General features: G+C 43.0%; 1 protein-coding gene across 1 annotated transcript in view; it reads right to left on the bottom strand.

Moving 5' to 3' along the window:
* Window positions 1-25,861, bottom strand: part of LOC139650859 (metal transporter CNNM4) — a 43,034-nt gene extending 17,173 nt beyond the window's left edge. Inside the window, 5 exon segments of the mRNA XM_071527643.1 lie at window positions 3,459-3,628; window positions 5,820-5,954; window positions 6,595-6,738; window positions 24,438-25,776; window positions 25,778-25,861. Of these exon segments, the coding sequence (XP_071383744.1) occupies window positions 3,459-3,628; window positions 5,820-5,954; window positions 6,595-6,738; window positions 24,438-25,776; window positions 25,778-25,861 (1,872 nt within the window).
* Window positions 25,862-26,922: the final 1,061 nt, after the last annotated feature.

The raw sequence follows: 26,922 nt of genomic DNA, 5'->3' as shown, positions 1-26,922 counted from the left end.
CACCCCCTCCCCACCCTCCCCCCCCTAAAGGTCTCGGTGGATTATTCCACATGTGGGGTCTCTAGCATATCCTCAATATCCTGCCTCCCACAGGGAAGATTCCACCAAGATGAGCAGGGGGGGTTTGAAGCCGTAATGATCCCTGGATTACTGGCCCCCGACTAATGACTGTTTGGGGACACTGACATAACCGACTTGTGGGAAATAAACAATGTGGGTGGGTGTGTGAGTGTGTGTGTGTGTGTGTGTGTGTGACGGAGTGAGAGGTAAGATAATGAGGCATAATTTCCCACCCTCTGTGACTTGAGTGTATATGTACACAAGGCGGAAACAGTGGATATACAAAGACTGTATTGGTGTTTTTTGTATGTTAGGCATACAGAGTGAGGTAGAGATTCTCTGGGGTGTGTGTGTGTGTGTGTGTGTGTGTGTGTGTTTGGTATTAGTGTATTGACAGCAGATTGACAGCAGGCCAGTATGGTCTCCTCCGCCCTCCACTACAGTCTTATATAATGGGGATCAATTAGTGAAGAGCAAGCCCTTTGGGACCCAGCAACACTCCCCTCCTTCTATCTCCATCTATCTCTCTGTCAGTCCAAGGTTACAGCTGTCTGAAACCCCATTTGCCCTCCTCTCCTCTCCTTCCTTTTCACCTTTCCTTGTCGTACAGTATGAACCCCATGTCTCCTCTCCTTCCCAGGGATGATGTGGTGCTGGAAGAGAAGCCTTTCCTTCAGCTGCGTCGATTTAAAAAAGGTGCTAAAGAAGCGTTTTAACATCAATAAATCATTATAACATTGATTCAGAGACATTAGTGTAATTACCACAAACAAACGAGACCACTGCCAAGAGGACTGGCAGCTTCTGCTGGCCTCTGCACTGCATTTTGTATTGCGAGCCACCGGGTCAAATTTCATGGGAAATCGACTATACTGCTTTGCGGCACAAAACAGGAAGAGGGCGCTGTTCTTCCAGAGCCAACAAAGCTAAAGCTTACAGAGTTTCTGGCAACAGTAGATGGTGGAAGGAGTGAAAGGTCCGATGGAAAAATCACCTCTATTCACCTCTACTGTCCTCTTCAGTGAAGCCAAAGAAAAAAAAATGAGAGGCCAAGGAGGGGGAGGGGGGGCAAGTAACAAACATCCTCTTCACAACAGGAAGCAACAGGGTTTATGGGAAATGTGGAAATCATTTTGAGAAATACTAACAATACCAGCAGTGTGAGACAGAGGCTACAAATAGTCTCAACTATGGTTGTGTGTTTATGGTATTTATACCAACGTATCACAACTACTTTGACAATGATATATAGATGTTTTAGAATGCTACACATGGCACCTTTAATTCTCAAGGCTCATTTCCATTAATGTTCCCTTTGCTTCCACTGGTTTCGTGGCACATGGTTTTACATTACATGACATTATGTATTTTAGCAGCGACTTACTGAAGTTCACAAGTAAATTTTGTCAACAATTTCGATTGAGTAACAGATTTGAATAATGCAACAGATGCTTAAGTTAGTAATTTTACCTCTCCACTTTCGGTAAATCAGTTCAATCATCCAGCAATAAAGTTTTTGCCCTCCTTGAAGATTTCTGACATCAAGTCCAAATTCCACAACACTGATTTGCATAATAATCTTACCCTCCTCCCCCACCCATTACTCTAAGCAAGGGCTTTATCCCACACCCACCCTTATGGCTACGTGTTTGTTTTTCCTGGTGTCCTTCTTCTTTCCTTGTGTAACCTTTCCGTGTCTTTCTTTGTCTTCATTGCACTTTGTAAACTTGGTTTTAAAAAAAACATAGTAAAAGTATGGTGAACGTGACATCATGATTATCCCCGTCACTCTCAGTGTCAGTATAGGTATGACGGCGTGCTCATGCGTGACTGTCACACATATGTGCGTAAGCGTGTTATTTTTTACCCGGGGTTTTAACCTCCTCCAGCCTGGTACAACACCAAATCTGGCTCTCTAAAACCTCGCGGTGGCCGGCTAATCTCCTTGTGGAGTTGATTGGCTTGGGACCAGACTTGGCAGACTGACTTCTGTTGATGTTGTAGTGACACACACACAGACATCAGACACAGATATCCGTGTTTTGAACTAGTGATGTTTGCACCATCTTGCACTACTTCTACTTCTACACTACTTCTACTTTTTGAGATGATAACATTTGAATGCCTTGGTTATATACAGTTTTTGCCTGTTCTAAAACTTACAAATTTGTTATTTAAATTTTAAATTAACACCTGATTCTACATATGAAATGGCACTGAAAACGGGTAGGGTGACATATTTCTATGAAAAATGTATGTTAATCATCTTGGTCGGTAAAAATGATTCTTGGAAGGGATTTTTTTTTTGTTTACCAGCCAAAAAGTTGATTTCCAACGCTGTACATACACACACACATACACACACTCCAAACCAAACCAAAACACTTGGCTTTACCAACATGGGTTTGGGACCCCTGTAGGATCGGTGCTGGTTACGCCTACTGCCATCTGTTACAGGCTGCGGCTTAGAGTTGCGTTCAACACCGAGACAGAGCGGGGTTCTGTAAGTGTGTGGCTCAGTGCTGCTAAGCCCCGGCTACACTTGGAGAGGGGGGGACTCGTGCAACAAGACGCATTAAGTCAAGTCAAAGTGTGAACTCTCTGTGAACTGACAGGTGGAGAGGAGGAGGAGATGGAGAGAAGATGGAGAGTCAGAGAAAAAAAAAAAAAGAGGAAAGGGGGATGGGGGTTTACCTCCTCATCCCACAGTGCCACACGCTGCACAGCTTTTTTCCGAGCTGAACCAAAGTGAACGTGACATTCAGAGGGACTGCAGGGTGGGATGTGTTCATGGTGAGGTTGTTATCTTTGACCCCCAACAAGTTCAGACCTCAGGCAGCATAAAAGAACATTGTCATTTCAGAGATTTCTGATTCTAAAGATCAAATGTTACGAGATCACATCGCTGTGCGTCCACGCCTGTTATGTGTCTCCTGTGGCTATATTTATTTGACTCCATCGTTTCACTTTGTTTCTATTCACTTTATGGCTGGATCGTCTCCAGATTATGTAGAATTCCAATCACAATGCGAGCCTGATCACCTATATATATGTTTTTTGAAAATCCAATAGCAATATGAGCAATTCGCAATTATCATGCATCCCGACCATAGACCATAGAATTTATTGATTTTATATTTTTAGTGAGATGTTGGGTTGTGGTCCCATTGACTTGCATGTAGTTGGGAGTAGTTGGAGTCTTTTTGGAGCCGGCCCCTAGTTGACGTTAGAGGAATTGCCGCCTGCCGCCACCTCCTTACTGGCGTCAAAATTCACCCGTGGTTTTGGCCGCTTGATCCCGACCCGCCACTTAATGCATCATGGCGTGATTGGATGATAAAACGCTCACCGAAACGACAAGTAGTCACCGACCCACCCTCGCCTGAGTCATCACGTACCTGCAGGATGAGAACGAAGTAGTCGACGGCCTTGCCCCTCTGGTAGACGTAGTGATGTGGCGAGCGCTTGTCGCTGTCGTTGAACTTGATCTCCTGGATCACGTCGGGGTGGCGAAGGATTCGCAGCAGCACCTTGTCCGAGATCTGAGACGGGCTGAACAAACTCACCTCTGCAGGAGGAGTGGAGGGAGAGAGAGAGAGAGAGAGAAAGAGAGAGAAAGACATAAAGAGGCTTTTAGTTTTGATGTTCTTTTAAAGGGTAATAATTAAGATTTTTACTGCCTCATATAGCACAGAATGACCGCAATATATCTGCAAGGGTTTGATAGGGTTGGTGATCAATACCAATGACCCAGCAATTAAAAACTCACTTTCAGCCAATAGTCAGTTAAGGAACATAAAGTCCCAACCCACTGGCATTTCAACACCCGCCACCTACTCATATTTTCGACTGCTCAATGATGAAGGATGCTGGTACCAGCATTTCAGCTACAAAGGCTAAAAAGCCTCATTCTGAAGCCAAAAAGCAAATGACAAATGACTTTATTATTTGTGTCAATTACAGGCTCCCGTAGCTCAAGGGGATTAGAGGAGTGTGGGCTGTGCGAGGAGACAAGTTCAATCAATGCAATTCCTACCGGTCGCCGATAGCAGTTGATAAAAAAAATAGATGGCTTAATGGCCTTTTAATGAAACATCTTACAACAAAACAGAGAAAAAGTAACTAAAAACACCTTAAGAAATTCACCAACTCCCTCACCCACCCACCCACCCACACACCTGCCGGACAAAGATGGATGTTGATTAAAAATCTAAAATTCAGTTTCTCCTTCATTGCATGAGTTTGGCAGCCGTCCTGGGACAGGTGCTGCGATCGGCGCCCCGCCACACATGTCCCTCGTCCCCTCCCACACCCAGGACAAAGCAACAGTCTACTCTGCAAACAGGAGTGATGAGGAGTTTCACAGTGTGTGACACACAGTGAGAGGTGGGGCGTATATGAGTGCCGGAGGAATTCATCATCTAACAAGCAAACAGCCCACTTCTTTCATTCTGGTTTTCATGTAAAGTCAACAAGTTCACCTGGTGCAGTGTGTGTGTGTGCGTGTGTGTGTGTGTGTGTGTGTGTGTGTGTGTGTCAGCTACTGACAAGCACAACGTCAAGAAAACAAATAAGCGACAGGGTTCAGCACTGCGGCTCTGATGCAAGACTTTTCCATGACTGTCCATAACTAAGTCAGAATGCTTCCATGACCTATACGTTTTATTCCTTCCTGGTTTGTTAATCTTGTTTTTCAGATCAGAAAAGTTCTAAAGTGATAAACTTGTTTCCACAACAGTTAGGCTTGCTGTGGCGAAAATCAGCTGGAAACCACCAGCTACTGCAATGAAAGTGTGAAACAAGTTGTAAAATACATCATGGTGTTCTCATGTCTCCATCTCTAAAATTCACTGATATTCCCCGACTTTCCCCAGAGGATTTATCAGATTCCCTGTCTTTTCCTGGCCGGATTACACTTCTCAAAGTTCAGAGATATTCCAGAAATCCCACAACCAAAGGGAAACCTGAGCAGAGATTGTGGACAAAAAAAAAATCAGGCATGAATCAGGGATCAGGGATGTCAACAGGAACACGAAAAGGAGTAAAAGAAGCAGGGATCTGTCACCTCATGCTGAAAAGGAACGGGTGTCAAAAAAAAAAAAGATCAGAAACCCTGAAAAAACCCTGAAAAATCCAACCTCTGTGTGATGAATGGAGAGGGAAAGATGATAACAGCAGCATGGGAAATAAAAAACAAAGACAGACAGAAGTCAGACAGACATTGACAGTATGTTTGCAGATTCAGACACAGGCTGCTGCACTGCTCTGGTGCCGGCTGGGCAGTGAAGTGCTACATCATGCTAGCCGCGGCTAGTGCTAACTCCCCCTGGCAAGAGTGTATCAGCTAACGCTCGCTAACCAGACAGATAGCAACAGCCCACATGCTGAAGTGATTTGTAGCGCTGGTGAGGCATTACATCCCGCTGGACGGACTCCAGTCTCACCTTCTGCTAGTAGGCAAGTGCAGGCACACTGCTTGGATCTCAAATAGATTTATTAAGTAAACATACAAATAGAAACCTTCTCACTGCATGCAAGGACTTGCATTGCTTGCAAGATGGCAGGATATCAGCATTACTTATTTCCTGCCATGTTGATCAGATGATAATGTTGTGGCTAAATGATAAAAGACATATACGCTGGTTGGTTCAGAGGTTAGAAATGTGGTATTGGCAGCATGTTAGTAACACTGTGGTGTGTGTGTGTGTGTGTGTGTGTGTGTGTGTGTGTGTGCATGCTTGCATGTGTCCATTCCCCACCGGTAGCCAGGAAGCGATGGGCGGCCAACAGCAGCTGAGGAGAGATCTTGACTTTTGATTCGCTCTCGTGTTTGAAGGCGGAGAAGTCTCTCTTATTCTTATTGGGTGCCACCTTTTTCCTGTTGCGGTTATCAGCTGAGGAGACACACACACACACACACACACACACAGCAGACAGTGTTATTAATTATAAATAATGGATAGTTCTGTTCCTCAGTTCTGATTGGCTGAGTCACATTCAAAACTGTTGTAAGATATCCGACAAACACACAGGTGTGACCGCATAGACTAACTGTTCATTGAAATATTAATAAGCAGCCTCTTTGTTTAGCTACTGTTAAAGAACTAAATTGCTTGGCAGAAGAATCACTACTATTATTTAATTATTATTGTTTTAAAAAATGAAGATTTATAGAACATTTTATCTTTTTATTACAATGGCGTGCAATAAAAGCAATAAGCCGCTCAAGGCCATGCTGCACAGTGTTTGTAGAAGAGTTGTTAAAGTCATGTTAGCTGTTCTGTAAAGCTCCACCCTGAGTGACTTACTGCTTAATCTTGCAAGACCCACTAATTCAACATTGTACAAGTGTTTTAATACTTGAAAACAGTCTGTTTCACCTATCACAAAGATAAAACAACAGCAAATTTGATTACTGAGATAAAGACAAAAACAGAGTCTTATCTGCACTGATAGGCAGCCTATCAAACAATCAACAACTTGGTGAAAACACAGCGTCTGTCATAAGACATGTAATGAGCAAACCCAACTCACTGTAAAGGTCCGACTCATCCAGGATCTCCGATTTGATAATTTCCTCGATCACGTCCTCCAGGGTGACCAATCCCAGCACCTCGTAGAAAGGATCCCCCTCCCCCTCGTTGTTCACCTTCTGGACAATGGCCAGATGGGATTTTCCTAAGTGGGACAGAGAGAAGCATTTGCTGGATTATCAGTCAATCAATCCATCAATCAGTCAGCTGGATGGATCAATGTCTTTAAATCAACTATATGGCAAATACAGGTGCAAAATTATGGTTAAAATTACAGCCCTCATTACTTTGCTTGATGATTTGAGAAGCTAAATTTTACTGCACTTTTCACATTTTCTACAAACATTCTGGACAATTTTCATCTACAGTGGACATACTAAATGAAATTAAATGTTTAAGTGTTGCCAATGTGCAAATATTATAAGATTATAAATAGTGAAAACTAAAACCATGATATATACAGTAGTTAAACACGATGAGTTGAGCAGCCATGACAGAGCTTGCTGTGTGCCTATTTATCATGTGAGAAGAACACTGGATGTGGTTTAGTGTCACGACTCACTACCAAATCCATGCAAGTTTGTTTTTTTCATGTGATCTTCTTCTTTGCACCTGACAGCCATCCAAGACCCAGTTGAAACCAGGAAGCATGCCTTGGTTAGTAATTGCCACACAACCATCAGCATTTTAACAACAATTTCACTATTGCTAATACTAAATAAATGGGAGTCACAGGTGGAAATCACAGTCACATTTCAAAGAGTCGATGTGACTGAGAACATTGCAACTTCCAATTCTGGCCGAGCCTCCCGATCATCAACATTATCCCGATAAATATTAATTAATTAATTAATATAATTAATTAAAATATTATTAATTAATCAATTAAGATGAAAATCTTAAAATCAGTACTGTAAAAACTAATTCATCATGTCAATAGCAAGACATTTCTCTTTTTTACACATGTTTTAATGTAAGACTGTAGAACATCTGTAAAATATTTATGTAAAATAGAGACTTTTTGCATTTGCTATTCAGCAACAAGTTGCCGGTTATTGCAGTGGTCATGATAATAAAACTTTAGGGGGGGGGAGAGTGGTGTCATAACCGTTATTGTTTTTTATATATATATATAGTAATACACTTCTTTTAAAATGTTGTATTTTACTTGATTTTATGCATTCTATGTACTCTATTTTTTAACTGTATTTTTATTATTATTATTCAGTGGGTTTTATTTCCTCATTTTTATCTTATTTTTACTATTATTATCAAGTGGGTTTTATTCTTATTATTTTACATTATTTTATCTTATCTTATTTTACATTAATTATGGCATTCTATCCCTGTTTTTATGCTCATTCTATGTCTATTTTCATGTGAAGATGCATTCTATGTATTCTATTCTCATCTTTATCTTATTTTCGCTATTATTAAAGTTTTTATCAAGTTTTATGTGAAGCACTTGGTGCATGTAATTTCTTTGATGTAAAGCACTTTGAGCTGCATTTCTTGTATGAAAGGTGCTATACAAATAAAGTTTATTATTATCATTATTATTATTATTTAAAAACGGGTATTGTCCCATCCCTAGACAAATATCCATATCTTTATGTATAGCAGCTCTTTTCTAACTCTAACCCAACCCCATCTCACCCATCTGCCCTCCTGCCTCTGCTTGTACTGCAAACAGCACGTTAATGTGTACGGGTCGTTACAGTAGGGCTGGGTCTGGACTTTGGCCATGTGTGGTACTGTACCAAACACACACACACACACACACCTAATGAACTCCTCACATGGCACAGTGCAAACTCTTCCCAGTGCAAATGTTGATGCTGCCCCTTTCTGGCTGAATAGCCGTGACCAAACAGGCGCGGAGTTGGCAAACAGTCTCGCCATAGGAGGCTGAATTATTAATGTCAGCGGCAGAGTGAACCACTCAGAGGCTATCTGGGGGATCGGCCCCGGGCGGCGGCGGGCGGCGGGGGATAATGACCTCGCCTCCGCCCCGACACACACATGCACACACACACACACACTGCACACATGGGGATATGCATACAAGCAACAGGTTTGAATTGACTGCATGCACACACACATACATACACACACTCTTGATCTTTGTTGCACTCTCACACGGTGCCAACACACATGCATACTCTCTCTCTCTCTCTCTCTCGCTTTCTCTCACACACACTCACACACATATGCGCACGCATGCAAACACAGGACCATTAAGCGATTGGATTTGCACAGCAGGACGGATGAGAACAAGGGAGACAATTTGATTCCTAAATATAGATGGAGCTGCCTTCACTGTTGTTCAAAATAGCATCTGAAAAAGCACCTATTGTACTAAGGAACACACACACACACACACACACACACACAGACACACAGTTTGTTCTTATTCTCCTGAAAGCCGAATTGCGGAAATCATGATAAAGGATGAAATGAGAGGGAGAGAGAAAAAGAAGAAGAAGAGAGAGAGAGAGAAGCAACAAAGGCCCGCCGTCAATTTGTTTCCAAAAAGACAGCAGCAGATCAATGGGATTTGGAGAGGGCTCATATGGCCAGCCATTAAAAGAAGATCACAAGGTATAAGTGTTGTTTTTTTTTTTTTTACTGTGTCCTTGATGCCAGCCGGCATGCCGTGGCGAGCAGCCGCTGCTGGCCGGACGCCAGACGCACATTCTACACATTCCCTCTGCTCTGACCTTGCCGCGTTTTACAAACAGGAATAGAGCAGAGAGAGTTTGAGGAATCTATTTCCCCCCCAGTCTGGCTTTACTGAAGGAGTCTGTGATGTCATGGCAGGACAGAGAGCGGGGGATGATGTATATTTAGTCTGGACTCTCGAGTCTCTAGAGGGAGTAGCGAGGCCGGACGTTCATCGCTGGCTGCTGGCCCCCGTCACAAGGCCGTAACCGATCAAAACAGCCTCCTTTACACCTCGCATTAAAGCGGCGCTAGGCAGCTCGGCGGCCCAAAATGGCAACAACTGAATTTTTGAGGGCTTCAATACCTAGAAATCAAACCAGTAAACAAATACTGCATTCATGTCATATTGGATTCCACTTCCCAAAATGAATTACAGAAGTGTGTCAACACAGGCAAACATGGCAGCGAATCCACTGGTGTCGGTGGTCCAAAGTAAAAAAAAAACCCAATATATTACTAAAGTTGTATTCACACTAATACTGTTTGTTTGTTTTTTTTTGTTGTTCCTGTTTATCTCTTCTATTGCCTTTTATTCCTATTTTTTATCATTTGTTTTCGGGCACACACTTTTATGTAAAGTTCGATCTGTTTTTAATTGTATCTCTGCTTGTTTGTGTGTTTTTAGTTGTACCTGTTTACCTCATATATTACCTTTTATTCCTATGTTCTATGATATATATATTTTTAAATTTATTTTTATTTTTTCTATCATTCATTGTGGCAGTTTCACATCACTGCTTTTGGGTTTTATTGTATGTAAAGCACTTTGTAAACATTGTTTTTAGAAAAGTGCTATACAAATAAAGTTGTTATTATTATTAATACAATCAACTCTACTGACAAAAAGAGAACAATATCTGCTGCAGATTGTTTATAGTTGATTTTTGTTAACGACAACAATTGACTTTACGATCTGCATCTTGGATGTTCTTGGATTGTTTGTAGATATTGTTTATCTGGATTACATGGACACCTGACAGTTAAATGTGTCTCGGATATAGGCTACACATTGAAATGAGATCACTCTTTCCCTTGCAAAACGCAAATTCCTGCTTGTCTGCTCATGTCTCTTCCTCTTGTAATATTTATGCCCTTTAAAACAGACATTTAAGACCTTGTCCCGCTTGTTCCCATTCATGAGCATCCTGACAATCCATTTTTGCATTTTGACATGTGCATCTGCATGCGTCTCCTGGTTGGAAGTTTATTTTCGTTTATGCTGTTGCTGTACATGGATTGGAGATCCTGCAAAGCATCCACACCTGTTTATGCGGCCAAATTGTGTCTTTGATCACTTCCAGACGTGGTTTCGGTTGATCGGTACATCTTCAATGGCTCTTGGGCACATTTATACCTGGATTTTCTTTTTTCTCTATCCAACTGCAATCCGAAGTTGAATGTTAAGGCCAGGTGTAAAGGGGGATCGACTTGAAGAACCGATGAGATGGGATAGGTGAAATGTCAGGTGGCGATGGCCTGGTTTCTCCTTTTAATGTGTTTCTGAGGAAGTTTCAGCCACCCAGAGCCTGAGATCTACTGCACCATACTGCTGTTCAGGTGTGACTTTGACAGGATGGAGTACACTAACCCATAATGCCCAACACTGAGCCTCCTAGTACATTCATTTGCTGATCGTTGTTCATTCTATGCTAGGTCACTGTGGCAACAGAATAGAGAGAGAGATAGAGATATAATAGAGAAATAACGCAATGGAAAAGGCTGTGTGTGTGTGTGTGTGTGTGTGTGACCTCTCCCTTGGCTCCCTGTGGAGCTGAGTCAATATTTCTGAGGAAGTGGGACCCCGGGGGACATACTTACCGCTAGTCACTGGAGACTCACTTGAGAGTCTACTGACTCCTTTGGAACAAACACACACACACACACACACACACACACACACACACACACACACGGAAGTTCAGCCAAGTACCGACTGCTTCTTCATGCGTTCAGGATCTGACCTGTGTCAGCTGAGTCTACAATAAAAAGAAAACAGCTCACCTCTGTGTGTGTGTGTGTGTGTGTGTGTGTGTGTGTGGCTGCTGGTCTGCAGCCGCGGTGAGCGTGTTTGTCACGAAACACGACATAAGGTGACCCAATCAGCACAGCCCGCCGGCCTCAGGCTCACACAGAAATACACACAGCTGTCACTTTGAACCGAGGAGTTGACATGACAGACAGAGAATTTTTATTTCTAAAATCTTTCCTTCCACCGCTCCTGGCTTATACAGACACCCTGAGCTGATGGTGACGGATCATCAGGGCTCCTGGACTTTGAAACGAGCTCAGGCTGGAAAAATCAGTGTCACCTTTTAAATCGATGCACTTGAGAACACACTTTTATAAACTTGCCTTTACGTATTAATCTTTTATTAATTGTTCTCTACCTCGCTTTTTATAAAGGTATAATGCAGGTTTCAGAAAGCCAAATTTAAGACTTTTTAAGACCATTTTAATGCTACCTGTGCTTCTAAGACTGTTTTAATGCTACCTGTAAATGAATTTTAAAAACAAAATAAAGAAACAAAGACTGCAAATCCAGCCTATTTCTGACTGAACACAAACGGCAGAGCAAGAAAAAGGAAATTAACCAGGAACTACATTTTTAAGGGAAATGAAGTCCAACTGTGTTTAGCATATACAATGAAAAAAGAAACCTGTTTTGCATATTGTGCTACTATTGAATAGTTTATATGCAACACAAAGGAATCTGTCATTGGATATGAAAAAACATTTTGATACTCTTGAAAGTCTTAAATGTAGATAATTTAAGATGTTTTTAGACTTCAAGGTCCTATGGATGCCCTGTTTTATGAGTGGATTGTATGTTCCTTGCTTATTTGCTTGTATTTCCTTTTACTTTTGAATGTTGTATTTGTTGATTTATTGTTCTTCATCTTTTTATTTGTAGATTGCAGTTGTGGTATTATTAGGCCTACGGCTGTCTGCTGAGGTGGCTTTGGCGAAGTGTACGCAACGCAAATCGGCCTCTGACACTTGATAGTAAGGAAAGAGCTCAAACATAACGTTGTGACTAATGAGAAGAGGACACAGGTAGAGACTGGAGCAGAGGATGCAACATGGAGGATCTGGTCTTATAACCTCCGGCCTCCGTTCTCTCTGTATTCACACAAGCAGCAAACAAACCCCTCTACTCACTGGCTTTGTCTTTGAAGCTAATCCTTAAAGGCATTCGCTGCTGCAGAGGCCAAGTTACAGTTCACCCACTTACAAAGTTGTGCGTACGACACGACAGACAAGCTTCCACAAATGGCGCTGCAAAAAAGATTTTCTCCCAAACGAGGAGGGGGGGGGGGGGAACTGTGAGATCGGAGAAGTAACATGCATCAAAACGGGAAGTGAGAAACACACTGTTGACCTCTGTCACGCGCCGCGAGTCGTAGCTTCTGTTCCTTTGACTTACAACACACCGCAGAACATAAATGACCTCATGAAAATAATGTTGTTTAGCTGGCAGGTTTTCACGACAGCAGCCGATTTCACTGCTCAGTTCCCCTCAGCTACTGTGGTTTTTCGCTGAAATGAAAACCTTCAGTCTCTTGGCTCTCGATGGCACATGGTTACAGACCACTGACCTACTCTGATACCGACCCGCAGTGCTGAAGCGATCAGTCGATAAATCAATTAGTCGACCGACAGAACATTAATTAATTTTCATGGCTGCTGGTCAGACTAAGTAAGTAATTGTAAGAATCACTTTTGGCTTTTAAATGCGATCAGTCAGTTTAAATTTTCAGATTGCCAATGTAAAGTAAAGGGTTTTAACTTTTGCTATCCAACAGAGTGCCTCGGACGCTCTTTGGTTTTCAATATATTCTTATAGCACCCATTCTGAAGGGCACCTGCTGTGTGTCTGCCATGGACACTTCTGGTATCAAGTAGCGCTCCTAAATCGTATTTTCAAACGGTCAAACCAGACCTTGGTGCTTAAGACTAATTGAGGTTAACAAGGCAGCACAGACTTAGGCCCAACAGCTAGAAAATCAGTTAAGCAGCTAATATCGCTGTCTGTCACACACACACACACACACACACAGCCTGACTCCTCTAAATATCTATGCCTCACAGAGCCAGAGAAGTTGATGGTACAAACACAAGACGATCAAACGGGGCACAACAACACATTCAAATCCAAAGGACAAAAATCGGATGTTGCAATTTCCTCCTCTTTCGCCTCGCCCTGCAAAATCTGAAACAGCTAAGCTAGGTTTAGTATTTCCTGCTGCCTTCTGTAGCAATAAACTGCCTCACAAAGATGTCAGGAATAATTTTCAAACCTTTATTTCACCAGGGAAAAGTTTTCTGAGCACGTTTACTCTTTATCAGCACCAGCCACAGGGCAACTGAAGGTTAAAGGAATAGTTCACCCAAAAATTTTAATTTGGTCATGATCTACTCATCCTCATGGATCCAAAAAGGGCAAGAAAACGTCCAGGTTTGGGAACACGGAAGCCGAATACAATGGAGGACGACTCTTTTTCATTAAAAAATTGATAAAATGTTTTTTTTTTTCGATCATATGGCATCAGAATACTTGGATTGTCCTGCACGAACTGTATGGAGAACATTCATGGACATTTTTGCCCCTTCTGAAGCCTACAGCACAGGACTCTATTTACTGCATTTATGTGGAATTGGTGAACTATCCATTTAAGCGTCTTGCTCAAGGGCATCTCGGCAGTAGTCGCTGAAGGAGAGGAGCAGCGACAACTCATTCACTTCGATTCTCCCAGCAGGTCCAGTAATTCAACTGGGTGACCTTTCGGCCTGCTTCTGTAACCTTTAGCTATCCCGTCACCAGCATGCGAGCCTGTGTGTTTGTTGACATGAAACATCAGTGACAAAAGGACGGGGGGGGGGGGGGAGTGAGGACGATGAGTTTGTATGGGAAAGGAATGCCACATGCATACCACCCACGCAAAAACACAACCCACCGCATATCAACAGCACTGACCACAGACACAAACTGGAAAACCTGCATGCGCTGAGGGATGAAACGCACAAGGACGCTCACAAATATGCACCACTAACCACACACACACACACACACACACACACACACACTTACACACACAAAGGCTTCAGCTTGCGGGTCAGGCCAAGCTCTTCCAACCTGTTTTTCCAGTAACGGTGGCTAAAGCTGGAGTCTCCTGCAGATAGATCTACACTGATTTGAGGGAAAGGAGGGCTGCAAAATTTTGGCTAAAATGATTATCACCATTATTTCGCATTATTGCACCTTATATCAACCGACCAACTTTAATTACAACAGAGGCTTTAATACTGCCATTATGCCAATATTGTCTGATTATTAGTTGTGGAAACTAAAATCCCTCCACTGTGACCTTCCCATCCACTGAGGCTTTGAAAATGAGAGGAATTCCACTACTGGGTTTACATAAGTACATTACATCATGTGACGCACAGCAAAACGAACCTCGTTTAAAGCAAATCGACAAGACAAGCTGTGTGTCATTTCTGCTGAGCTGTCCCTTCTCTGTGCTGACTGATATCATTAGAGGATGGTAGTCTGGAAGTGTTGATGTGACGACGCACACACAAACACACAAAAACACACACACACACACACACACACACACCAAGTCGGGGAGGCGAGCGGACTGTGGCTGCACCGTCAGCACTTCCAGCTCCAATGACAAGACAGGAAAAGAGAGAAAAGCAGAAGGCGGCTGATAAGAACACAGAGGGAATTAGACAGGGAGAGAAGAGTGACTGTAACTGATTGTATGAGCTTTGATGAGGCACGGGACAATAGTCCATGCGGCCCTGGTTTGAAGTCATTCCACTTCCCAAACGGCACAAAACACCAATGTTGACCGTTGCCTGTTAAGAAACTGTCAGAAACGGCGGGAGGATCAAGAAGGCTAGACCTGGTCCTGTGTAGCTCAACACTCTTGGCTCGAAGGCTGCGATCACACTGACAAGTTTGTTTTCTTTGGTCTTTACCAGAGTGGAAAAGTTTACTTTGTTGCCTTTTTTGTATTTGGTCCGTTTAGGTTCACACTGCCCGACTACAAGAGAAGCAGGGCTTGTAAACAAAAGTCACAGCGACTCACAAGCAGCTCGTTTATTGGACAGAGTTTTGGTGACCTGTCGTCCTGCAAGGTTAGAGTCAAAACAAATCTGATTCCAGTCTTTGTGACTTTAGCCAAACATTATGGATTTGTCTGCACTCTTTGCTATAGTTTCCCCTCTCTGGTGTTCATTCCAGGTAAGAACACATGAAGAAATAGCTCAATACGAACATCTCCTTATACCCATAAAACCTGGTGCTTTGGGGTCGTTTCCTGTATGGTTGGGATTACGTTCTCACTCCTGATGAACCAAACCATATTTCGCTGGTTAGAGGACAGAGACTCACACTTTCAGGTATCTCAGTGCCGTTAGTTGGCGTCACCCAAGTTCAAACCAAACAACAAACTGAACTAAAGGAGTAAACGCTCCAGAGTTTGAATAAATCGTTCCAAACATGTCTAGTGTGAACGCACACTACCACTGGCAGGGTTAGACGAGTCTTTTCCACTGGGGAATCCTTACTTGCAGTACTGTATTAGAATACAGTATACTACATTAGTAGGATAGTACTAGAAAATAGATGTATAGATAGATAATATATGTATAGGAGCTTTGCATATACAGGGTATCTGCATTTTTCAGGAAGCTAAATTTTAAGACCTTTTTAATGCTACCTGGAAATGGATTTAAGACTAATTAAAAAACAAAAAGCTTGCATAAAATGAATGAACAAAGCTAATAAATGATGTCCAACTGTGTTTCTTAAAGCCGATGTGATGAAATCAAAACATGTTTGGCATATTGTATTAACTGTGTTCTGTATTAATCTAATAGTGGACATGTGATAAACAATTACTGAATTTAAGACATGTTTTTAAGGCCTTAAATATAGATAATTTAAGACTTTTTTACACATTTTAAGGGCCTGCATATAGCCAGATATACATAATGGGTCTAATTAAAGAGCACTCCCTTAAGGAAAATATGCTTTATAACCTAAAAATGTCAGTTTATCTGTCAAGATGATGATCTTTTGGATTAAGCTGCTGTTCTTAGGAAAGTGTTTTTGGAAGCTGTCACAACAGCAAAGTAGAAATGTAGTTTGCAGTCCTAAATCAATGGTGCAGGTTCTGTCTTCCTCAAATGAAGGCAGGGAAGGGAAGACAGGGAAGTCAGCTGACAAGCGTGTGTGTGTGTGTGTGTGTGTGAGTGAACGCTGGTGTGTGTGAGTGAACACTGATGTGTATGTGTGTGTGTGTATGTGTGTGTTTTTACTCTCTGTGACTCAGCAAAACACCTGAGGGTCTGTCTCATGAAAACAGAAAGTCAAAAGGTGCATGGACACACAAACCTACAGTACACAACCCAGTGAAAACACAGAGAGACAGACAGACAGATAGATAGATAGATAGATAGATAGATAGATAGATAGATAGATAGATAGATAGATAGATAGATAGACAGACAGATAGACAGATAGACAGACAGATAGACAGATAGATAGACAGATAGATAGATAGATAGATAGATAGACAGACAGATTGACAGATAGACAGACAGATAGATAGGGATGCAAATTTGTCACGTTGACAACCAGTTAATCGATTAATCATTATGTAAAAAAACAGCTTTTGACATAGAAAATAGAAAATGTGTGTTTGTATTTCAACATGGTATTACAATGTTTACAATGATGTTTACAACGTTGTCTTTTTGGGTGTAATTCTCCTTCACTGGACTTTTCGCCCCCGCTTGCTTGGCTTTCTTCTTCCTCTGTATAAGAGGTGACAGTTAAATTGCGCCCTCGTGGTGGTAAATCATTTCAGCAAGAAATGAGAAATAGCACATAGCCTACATTGTCGATTAATCCGTTAATATACGCTTGATCGATCAAATTCTTAACAGTGATAAAATGATCATCGATTAATCATTAACATCCCTAATAGATAGATAGATAGATTAGTTTAGTTTATTAAGTTTATTTGTCAGGGACCATGTGCAAAAGAGAACATTGATCTCAGAAAAGAGAAAAGATGCTTTGCACCAGATTATAGCTATTTGCTAATTTTTTCCATCTGCAATCCCAGGGCAGGTCGACATAAAATACAGCACAAACAATAGCCAGCCAGACAGACAGACAGACAGACAGACAGACAGATAGATGTTCAAGTCTCTTCTAAGATGTAACACATATCTGATAGCAATATGAACTGACAGTGATGTTGAAAGGACAACAACAAAAGACATCACATCTATTTTTGGACACACACACTTCTCCTGGTTGTTTTGAAGATACTTTGGTCATGGCGTCTATTTGGCTTTCTTTCCATTGTTGTGTTAGATTTCGTGTGGAGCCGCTGCAGCGCTTCAAAATTATGACACTAGTCACCGGTGAATGATGCAAGATTTCCATATTGTCATGGCAACACTGAGAAATTCAGATTTTAGCGTTCAAATGCAAGTCGCATGTAGGTTGCTTGCAGCTTTTCGCCGTTGACACAAACATCAAAACTGAGTCACGTGAGGGGAAAAAGAAAATCATACTTGGGCAACTTTGAACAGCAGTGTGAACGCAGCCGTTGTTATGTAACCCATGATGACAGCTTTCTGCCACAACGTGTTGTTTTTTTCTTTTTGTGCCAATAAAGAAACACACAGCAGGTATTTCAGAACATTCATCCAAGAGTAGCTGACGTTGTTCTTACTTCCTAGACAGTCACAGACAAGACGAAAAAACACATGGATAGATGGACGGAGAGAGAGAAGGGAGAGGGAGAGAGAAAAAGGGGGAGTGGAGGGTTAGGATGGAGGAGAGAGAGAGAGAGAGAGAGAGAGAGAGAGAGGCACACCCATCATACAAAAAGAGGAGTGGAGATTCAGGTCTTATCAACCAGAGATTGAGCAACCTTTTACACAAAGTCATAAAACTCTGTGTGTGTGGTGTGTGTGTGTGTGTAGCTACAGGGAGTGTCAGGCACAGGAGTTATCCAAGCCCAGCCTTAGTAGAGGGGGAGGTTAAAGTGTGAGAGTGTGTGTGTGGTACAAAGGTCACTGAGGCCACTCTGTAAGAACACATGACACAGTGAAGAGTTAAGAAAGTTGATGAAAGAAAGAAAGAAAGACAAGGGAGGGGGAGGCAAAAAAAAAAGAGTGATTATTTAAAAGTGGCAAGAATGAAAGAACCGACTGAGAGACAGAAACAGAAAAGATGAAGGAAAGAAGAGAAAGACAGAAAAAAAAGCAGATCTCATACAGCTGCGTAGCCACGACTAAATCAACTGTCATCGAACTGTAGCACTCACGGCCGGGTCCTAAATACCGGGTGGGGTGGCCAGATAAGTGCCTGCACACTGATAAAACCCAGACAGGGGACAACCTAGACAAACCTGACAACCACACACCAAACCCGAGCCTGTCCCGTTTCCTGAAAGGCAGAAAGGCGAGACGGTTCAACTGGAATGCTGTTTAGTCTTGAAACCGTAGGCCTGGAGCAAGGGGCGGCCCAGTTAATCATGTATAATCCTATATAGGCATGGGACGATATGAAAATTTCATGTCACGATTATCCTGGCCAAAATAATTGTGATTGACAATATTATCCCGAAAATCATCAAAATATGCTTAAAACTCTTAAAATGGCACTAAAACATACTGGAATCCAGCACCCAGCAGGTAATCACAATGAGAGAAAAAAATCCATTAATAAAAAGAATCTACCTATCAACCTGACATCCAAGCATTCACATGGTTCAATTAGTTATGTGTTGTAAATGCACAGTAAATGAATAACTTGTAGGTTAGTGAGCTAGACAGCTTTTTCAAGTCACTTGTGAGGATATTCACGCTCATGTGAGGATATTCACGATTATCCCGATAATTGAAATTCACCAAGATAAAATGATCTTGAGTATTTTTATCGCGATAAAAGACAAAATCTTATATCCTCCCATCCCTAATCCTATATATGTGGATCGAGATATATATATATATATATATATGCAGAATTATGTTTATTTCTGAGCCACAAATCTTTCCAGCGATGGCATTGGCTTCCTAGAATGTAAGCAACAACTTAAAAATGTCATTCCAAGTTTATTAAGTGCAAATAATATAATCTGGATGGAGAGTTTTTGAAATTGTGATGGGCAAGCCGTCTCATTTGTGATTATTTGCAGAGGCAACAGGGCAATTTGTCATTAAACTTTCATCTCATCTAATAAGGCAACTTCACAGTCTGTTCTCAAAGGTCACATGTGGACCGACATCGTGGTTGATGAGGAGAGTAATGAGTCAAATATGCAACACACTCACACTGCTGTAAGGTTTCCTATGGTATGACTCAGAAAGAAAACACTGTGTGAAGGAGAAACGTCAGTGTGACTCTGCAAGAATACACCGATGAGACTCCCTCGCCTCTGTGGCCAATGTCTTAACAGTGAGCGTGTTTACATACACACTAATAAAACGATCATAGTCTAAAGGTATTTCTCTGATTATTGAAGTGTAAACAGCAGAGTGCGATTTCCTTAATCAGATAAAGGCTGTTATCGCATTATGAGAAACCCCATTAACACAGCGAGGTTTTTGCCCAATCTTTTGAATTATTCAGCGCATGTTTACCCTTAGTCTGATCTCATTCTATACGTTGTTTTTTTTTATATCTGAGCATGAGCGCAAACCAGATAGAGAACAACGTCCCCAGAAGCAGGAAACTGATGGGGAAACTGTTTTAATGAGACACAGAAACCTGAACATGTGAAAATGAGCAAGGTGCGGCACCATGTTCAAAATCCATATCAACTGGCAGGAAGTTTGAGTTTCCCTTCACTTCGTTAAGGAGAGAAATACCATGACTGAATCATGTAAACCAGGGTCTTCCCTGTTATCGCATTACTAGAGTGCATGTAAACGCATCAATCGAATTATTGCTGTAACCTGATGATTCCCAGTTGCCGGGTTATGCATGTAAACTCGATCATTTCACAACGTCACCAGCTCAAATCCTGGACTGACTGGGAAAATCGGTGTGGGGAAAGTAAAGAAAAGTAAAGCTTACAGAGACTTCAAGTAGCTTATAATGATGCCATGCGAATATTACTTAAAAGACCTAGATGGTGTAGTGCAAGTGAAATGTTTGTGGCTGCAGGAGTCAATACTTTCCAAGCTGTTTTAAGAAATCTCATGTATAAATTTATCTGCCGGCTTAATGACTCTGTAAATGAAATCATCTTGGTTTTATCAAACATAGGGCTGGGCGATATGGTTGAAATCAATATCATGATAATCATAAGGATTTTTCTCGATATCAATATATCTCACGATATGGTTCATGTATGCAAAATCACGTTAAATAATCAAATTAATGTTCATCTCATTGAACCGAATGGTAATGTTAGGTGTGATGTCAAACAAAACAGAAATATTCAAATAATATTCCTACCATACCTCATTTTATGAGAGTTTTTAAGTAAAATCTGCTTGTCATCATCAATTTAGACAGCAGAAATGACGGCACGATATGATTCCACTGAAAGACGATAAACGATAATATTGAATTATCACCCAGCCCTAATCAAACATAAGGTTTAGTACTATATGCTACCAATCCCAGCTGTGGAGGCATTGGTACAGTTGTCTCTTTGTAAGACATTAATATATATTTCAAACCATGATCTTTTATTGATCCTTTGTATGTAATTCATTGTATCTTATGTCCTGTTTTTTTTTTTTTATCTGGATCCTGAGTCTGAAATAAAGTTTGAATACACGACCTGTACCCGAACACTCTGTCAGCAACTGCCGAGGTGCCGGTGAGCAAGGCACTGAACCCACAACAGGGACCAACAGTATAAGACCGGGGCTGTGCTGGGCGGCTCCCAGCTGTGAATGGGTACAACTGTGTGAGTGTGAGGCAGAGCGGTGCTGAAAGAGAGCATGCGTGGTCAGTGAAAGTTCTCTAGGTAAAAAAAAAAAGGCTGAAAATAAAGAGAAAATCCTCCAACATGCCGGCCCACTGTGTACCTGACTACATGTGAGTCAGGGAGGGGGAGGTGGGAGGTGGCAGAGGGGGCAAGACAACCCAACCTGTGTACACACACGGCGCTGTTGGATGCCATCGCCATGGCAACCGATGCCAAGGGCCAAGGGAGTGGAACTCGAGCTGCGAGCGGGGAGTCGGGTCAGAGGAGAGGCAGGGGGGGCTGGTGGCCAATCAATCCTGTATGTTACCATGCCAACGCAATCCACCGCTACGGAGCCACAAGCAACACAGTTACGGCTTAAAGTGGTAAATGGGGTTTGTTTTTTTTTGGGCGACATCTTTGGTGTCAAGCGCTCATTGCTGCGGCGTTTCTGCACTGCACTTCCCAGAGATCACCTGTCAATCAAACAGTGTGGGGAGCGATACTGTGACGCCTTGGATTTTCTGTTGATGAAGTTTGAGTTTCTGTAGGCGGCGCTCTTTTCTGTGTCTGTTCAGCCATGGCGGCTGTCGCTGCTGCTCATGCTAACTACCCAGTTCTTCTTCTTCTGTTTATTCAAAACAAACCGCTGTCCGCCAGAGGATCTTCCTAAAGAAACGCCTACCAGACACCGGGTGTTTAGAACACCAAATGTAAAAGCTTTCATTTTCACTGGGTATAGGTAGAATCATTATTGTGTTATAGCAATCAGTGATAGACAGTAGCAAAAGGGACGATTATTTGTGGGAAAATGTCGCAGATTATAACTTTTAGATCACCAATAAACCGGTGGTATCTCATGTGTAGGGTCATATAACTAGCGGGAATGAGAGGCACTGAGGACTCTCCAACATGATAGCCCTCAAACTCAGGAGTCTACACAGAGCGGCTGTGAGTGTGCTTTCATAACGACTTAAATCTCTTTGTCATCCTTGAGCTAATGTGGACTGTCTTCAGCTCTCTCTGTCAGGGTGGACTTGTGTGTGTTTGTGTGTGTGTGTGTGTGTGTGCGTGTGCGTGTGTGTTTGTGGACTTGAGCGGAGGCACTGCGACTTGTTGCCAACCCTTCTCACCTCGCCAGCCAAGCCTACTGAGATGAACTGCAGAGCCTTTTCTTGGCCAAATGTCACGCTGCGCCGCGCTCCGCTGCTACAGCAACTCAAAAGTCAATCCAAACCGGCTGCTTATGAGATGAAAGGCAAAAGCTGTGATTTTGAGTTATAGCTATTCTATCAGGATGCAGTTATAAACTGTACAGGAATGAGATGAATTCATACTGGCTCAGTTACTGAGTTGAATTTGTTGAGAAAGTTCCATGAAATTTAGCCTTGGCTCCAATACTACACAGTCTTACAACCAGATAAGATATGCTACTGTCAATGCTGTGGAGACAGGCAGCAACTCATTCCTCGCTGTGCTGGGATATAAACACAGTGTGTGTCTGTCTGTGTGTGTGTGTGTGTGTCTACTGTCTGTGACCTTGAGACGAGATGCCTGAGAAAGGAAAAATACATCCCCGCGGGAGATGGCGTCAGTGTGTGTATGTCCTCCTGAGAGTGTGTTTGCTCGTGTGTCTGTGTGTGTGTGTGTGTGTGTGTCGAAAGAAGGAAAGCAGCTGACTGTGAGAGACTCAAAAGTAGAATTGAATCACAATTCTTATCGGGGTCATTTTTGACACCAAGACAGCGTTTCTAAACAACACAACATCAATTTTACTGTATTTTTGTTACCTCAAAAATCAGAACATTGTACATTATATTTGCGACTCTAATAAGTAGACCTGCTCTCCTCTTAGTAATCTTAACAGGAATAGCTATAATGGGCCAAATACAGTGAATAATAATGATGGCAACTATGCAATGTTCTTGATCTCAGGTAAATGGTAGAAATCTAACCGGGTTAAAATGCAAAACAAATATGCCACTGATCACATAATAAATAGCAGGGGGAAGGGGAAGGGGAAGGGGGGTGGAGTGGAGTGGTGTCAGAGAGACCTGTCCCGTAACCGAAAGGCTTCAGGTTCGATCCCCACAACAGTCATCCTGTCTGTCCACAGTCACGTGTCGTGTCAGTTTCTCTGAGCAACACACTGAAGCACTGCCTGGTACCACAGTATATCCATTCACACTTTGTCACTTATTTACTCGCAAACAACAGTAAAGAAAGATGTTTCTCAGTTGAGTTCTGGCTGCTGTGTCTTCCTGAGGAGCAGCTGCATTCAGGGACAATAGTAGTGCATATTGCTATCTCATATGTGTGTGTGTGTGTGTGTGTGTGTGTGTGTGTGTGTGTGTACTATTTTGATCCCCATAGTAGGGAAGGATAAAGTGATACCTCATATTGATCTCCAGTTGGGAAATTACCTTTTTGAACGCACTGGAACACTGCAGACCTGTGCTTTCCACATAGTGGACAGTTGTGGGAATCCTACATTTTAAGTGACAGCTGCTTGTACTCATCTCACTAAAGCTTCACTCTCTCACACACACACACACACACACACACACACACACACTAGAGCTGCAACGATTAATCGATCAGTTGTCAACTACTAAATTAATCGCCAACTATTTTGATAATCGGTTTGAGTAATTTTTTAAGAAAAATAAGTAAAAATTCTCCGATTCCAGCTTCTTAAATGTGAATATTTTCTGGTTTCTTTACTCCTCTATGACAGTAAACTGAATATCTTTGGGTTGTGGACAAAACAAGACATTTGAGGACGTCATCTTGGGCTTTGGGAAACACTGATCCACATTTTTCACCATTTTCTAACATTTTATAGACCAAACAACTAATCGATTAATCAAGAAAATAATCGACAGATTAATCGACAATGAAAATAATCGTTAGTTGCAGTCCTAACACACACACACACACACACACACAGGCCTTTGGCAAAACCTTTGACAAGTTACCTTGAGCAAAAGAGTCTCACCTAACTCTCTTGAGCTACAAAACCCTCCACAAACAAAAGCACTTCTGCAGTTTCAATTCACCAAAACCAAAACCATGAATTTCCTACTTGCCTGACAGCATCAACGCCCAGATTTCCCACTGTCTGACCCCATTACCCCCCCCCCCCCCCCTTTCCAAAACAAACCTTTCTTGAACTCCTCCAGCATGGAGTCCAGCTTGGTGTCGTGAAACACGAAGTGGACCGGGTGGTTGTAGAACTTGGTGATGGTCTTGAGGGTCGTGCAGTCGTCCGGGTCCACGAAGGCCAAGTCCTTGACGAACAGGACATCCACGATGTTGGAGCGCTCGTCCTCAAACACCGGTATGCGCGTGTACCCGCTCTCCATGATCTCCGACATGGTGTTGAAGTCCAACACGGCGTCGCTGTGGATCATGAAGCAGTTGCCGAGCGGCGTCATGACGTCCTCCACTGTTTTGGTCCTGAGCTCCAGAGCGCCTTGGATCATGTTGAGCTCCTCCTTCACCAAGTCGTTGTAGGGCTCGGTCACCTTCAGCATCTCCACCAGCTTCTCCCGGTTGTACACCGTGCCGATTTCCTGACCCAGGACGTAGTCAAGGATCTTGCTGATAGGCCAGGACAGGGGGAACGTCAGCAGCATGAACAACTTGGTGACCATGATGGTGTTGGCTCCCACTGCCAGGCCGTGGCGAGAGCACAGCGCCTGGGGGACGATTTCACCGAAAATGACGATGCCGGTGGTGGAGGCGACCACGGCGCCGATCCCGGAGCCGATGAGGTCGTCCAGGAGGATGGTGAGCGTGGTGTTGACCAGGACGTTGCCGAGGAGCAGCGAGCACAGCAGGTAGTTGCCTTTCCTCCGGATGGGCTCGATTTTCCGGGCGTACTTCTTCTCCTTGTCCGTGCCGCAGCTCTGCACGATGCGCAGCTCCATGGGGTCCAGCGCCATCAGACCCAGGTTGAGCCCGCTGAACATGCCGGAGAGCACCAGCAGGAAGGAGATGATGATCACCTGCAGCCACATGGGCAGCAGGGAGGTCTTCTCCTCCACCACCCGCACCCTGCCGTCGTCGTCCCCGAGCATGAGCCACCTGTCCTCCTCCTGGCTCTCCCGGACGCACAAGCCGAACATCTTCGCCATCTCGTTCTTGCGGAGCCGCAGGATTTTGAGGCTGAGCACCCCCGAAGTGCCCTGGTTGCTGACGTTCATGGCCCCCCGCACGACTATATCCTTCGTGTACTCAGAGCAAGTCCTGTTAAAAGGGACGCGGGTGGCGCCGGTGCCTCCGTGGCCGTCTTCATCATCACCATCACTCGAGTACAGCTCCGTGAACTTGATGAGCGCCGAGGTCTCCGGTCCGATCTGCAGCCCGTAGAACCTGAAGAGGATGTTGCTGCCCTCGGTCACCTGGATAACCCCTTCCTTGGTGGTCTCTGCCAGCTTGTCGCTCCTCTCCAGCCGCATGCCGAATATCCGGGTGCCGCCGCCCAACTCCGCGACCCCCGGTCTCGGCGTGTCCACCCGCGAAAAACCAAGAAAAGACGAATAAAGTTAGCGTAAACCCCTGTCCACTCCAGTCTGTCGCCATGTTTGTTTCACTCTCTGCGAACGGGGAACTGACGTCACCTACTCGTTTTCCACAGCCCCCGCCCTTCTCATTTGCATAACTCTAAAATGCGTCCATTCAGCGACCGAGACGTCACTTGAAAAGCTTGAGCGAGCCCCCTTAGTTTTATTTTGTTAAGGTCGACTGGGACGATGCTTTTAAGGTCGACTGGATCTTTTTTTTAAAAACCCAAAAGCACGCTATCAGAGGAGGGAGAGGGAGAGAGAGAGAGAGAGAGAGAGAGAGAGAGAGAGAGAGAGAGAGAGAGAGAGAGAGAGAGAGAGAGAGAGAGAGAGAGAGAGAGAGAGAGAGAGAGAGAGAGAGAGAGAGAGAGAGAGAGAGAGAGAGAGAGGCAGTGGTGGAAAGAGTACTAGAATGTCCCACTCAAGTAGAAGTACTGCTACTTTGCTGATATTTTACTTAAGTAGAAGTAAAAGTACTGCTATACAATGCTTCAGCAGTTTAAAATGTCCTCAGAGTAAGAGTTACTGAGTTACTTTTTAGACAAGAAACTCTAAAGCACAAGAGGACAGAGATCAGAGTTTTACAAAAATAAAGAGCACAAACAAAGCAAAGCCAGATTACTCCTCTCTTCTTTGCTGATTGACTGTTCATTGTGAATGGCTCCGCAATTCTCCTCCGTTCTCCTCCTGACACTCCTTACACCTGGGCTTGAACAGTGAATCCACCTCTCCCGCCCTGTCCTGTAGTCGACCTCTGACCTCTCCTTTTCTCACTGCAGATATGTGTGGAATAAAAATTTACAAGAACCCCATGCCAGGGGCGGACTTAGTGATTTGGGGGCCCTGGACAAAGGCAAACATGGAGCCCCCTGAATCCCAACATTCACCCTTTTTTTTTTTTTAAATATAATTTATTCTCTCCTCTTATACACTTTACAGTATTATCTCTTTAATTGTTTTTTTTAATTTATCTTATCCTGTATTTATCTAATGTCTTATATACCTTCTATTTTCCACCACTTGCTAAGTTCTTTGCATCTCGCAGAAAATGGTGCAGTGGCAAAGCAAAATAAGGTTAAA

Source organism: Centroberyx affinis, unplaced genomic scaffold (genome assembly GCF_046629955.1).
Source record: "Centroberyx affinis isolate AG114_WGS23_722 - 3 ecotype Tasmania unplaced genomic scaffold, CSIRO-AGI_Caff_v1 ptg001560l_1, whole genome shotgun sequence".
Taxonomy (NCBI): Eukaryota; Metazoa; Chordata; class Actinopteri; order Beryciformes; family Berycidae; genus Centroberyx; species Centroberyx affinis.
The sequence above is the reverse complement of the archived record's forward strand: the minus strand, read 5'-3'. Positions and strand labels throughout refer to the sequence as shown.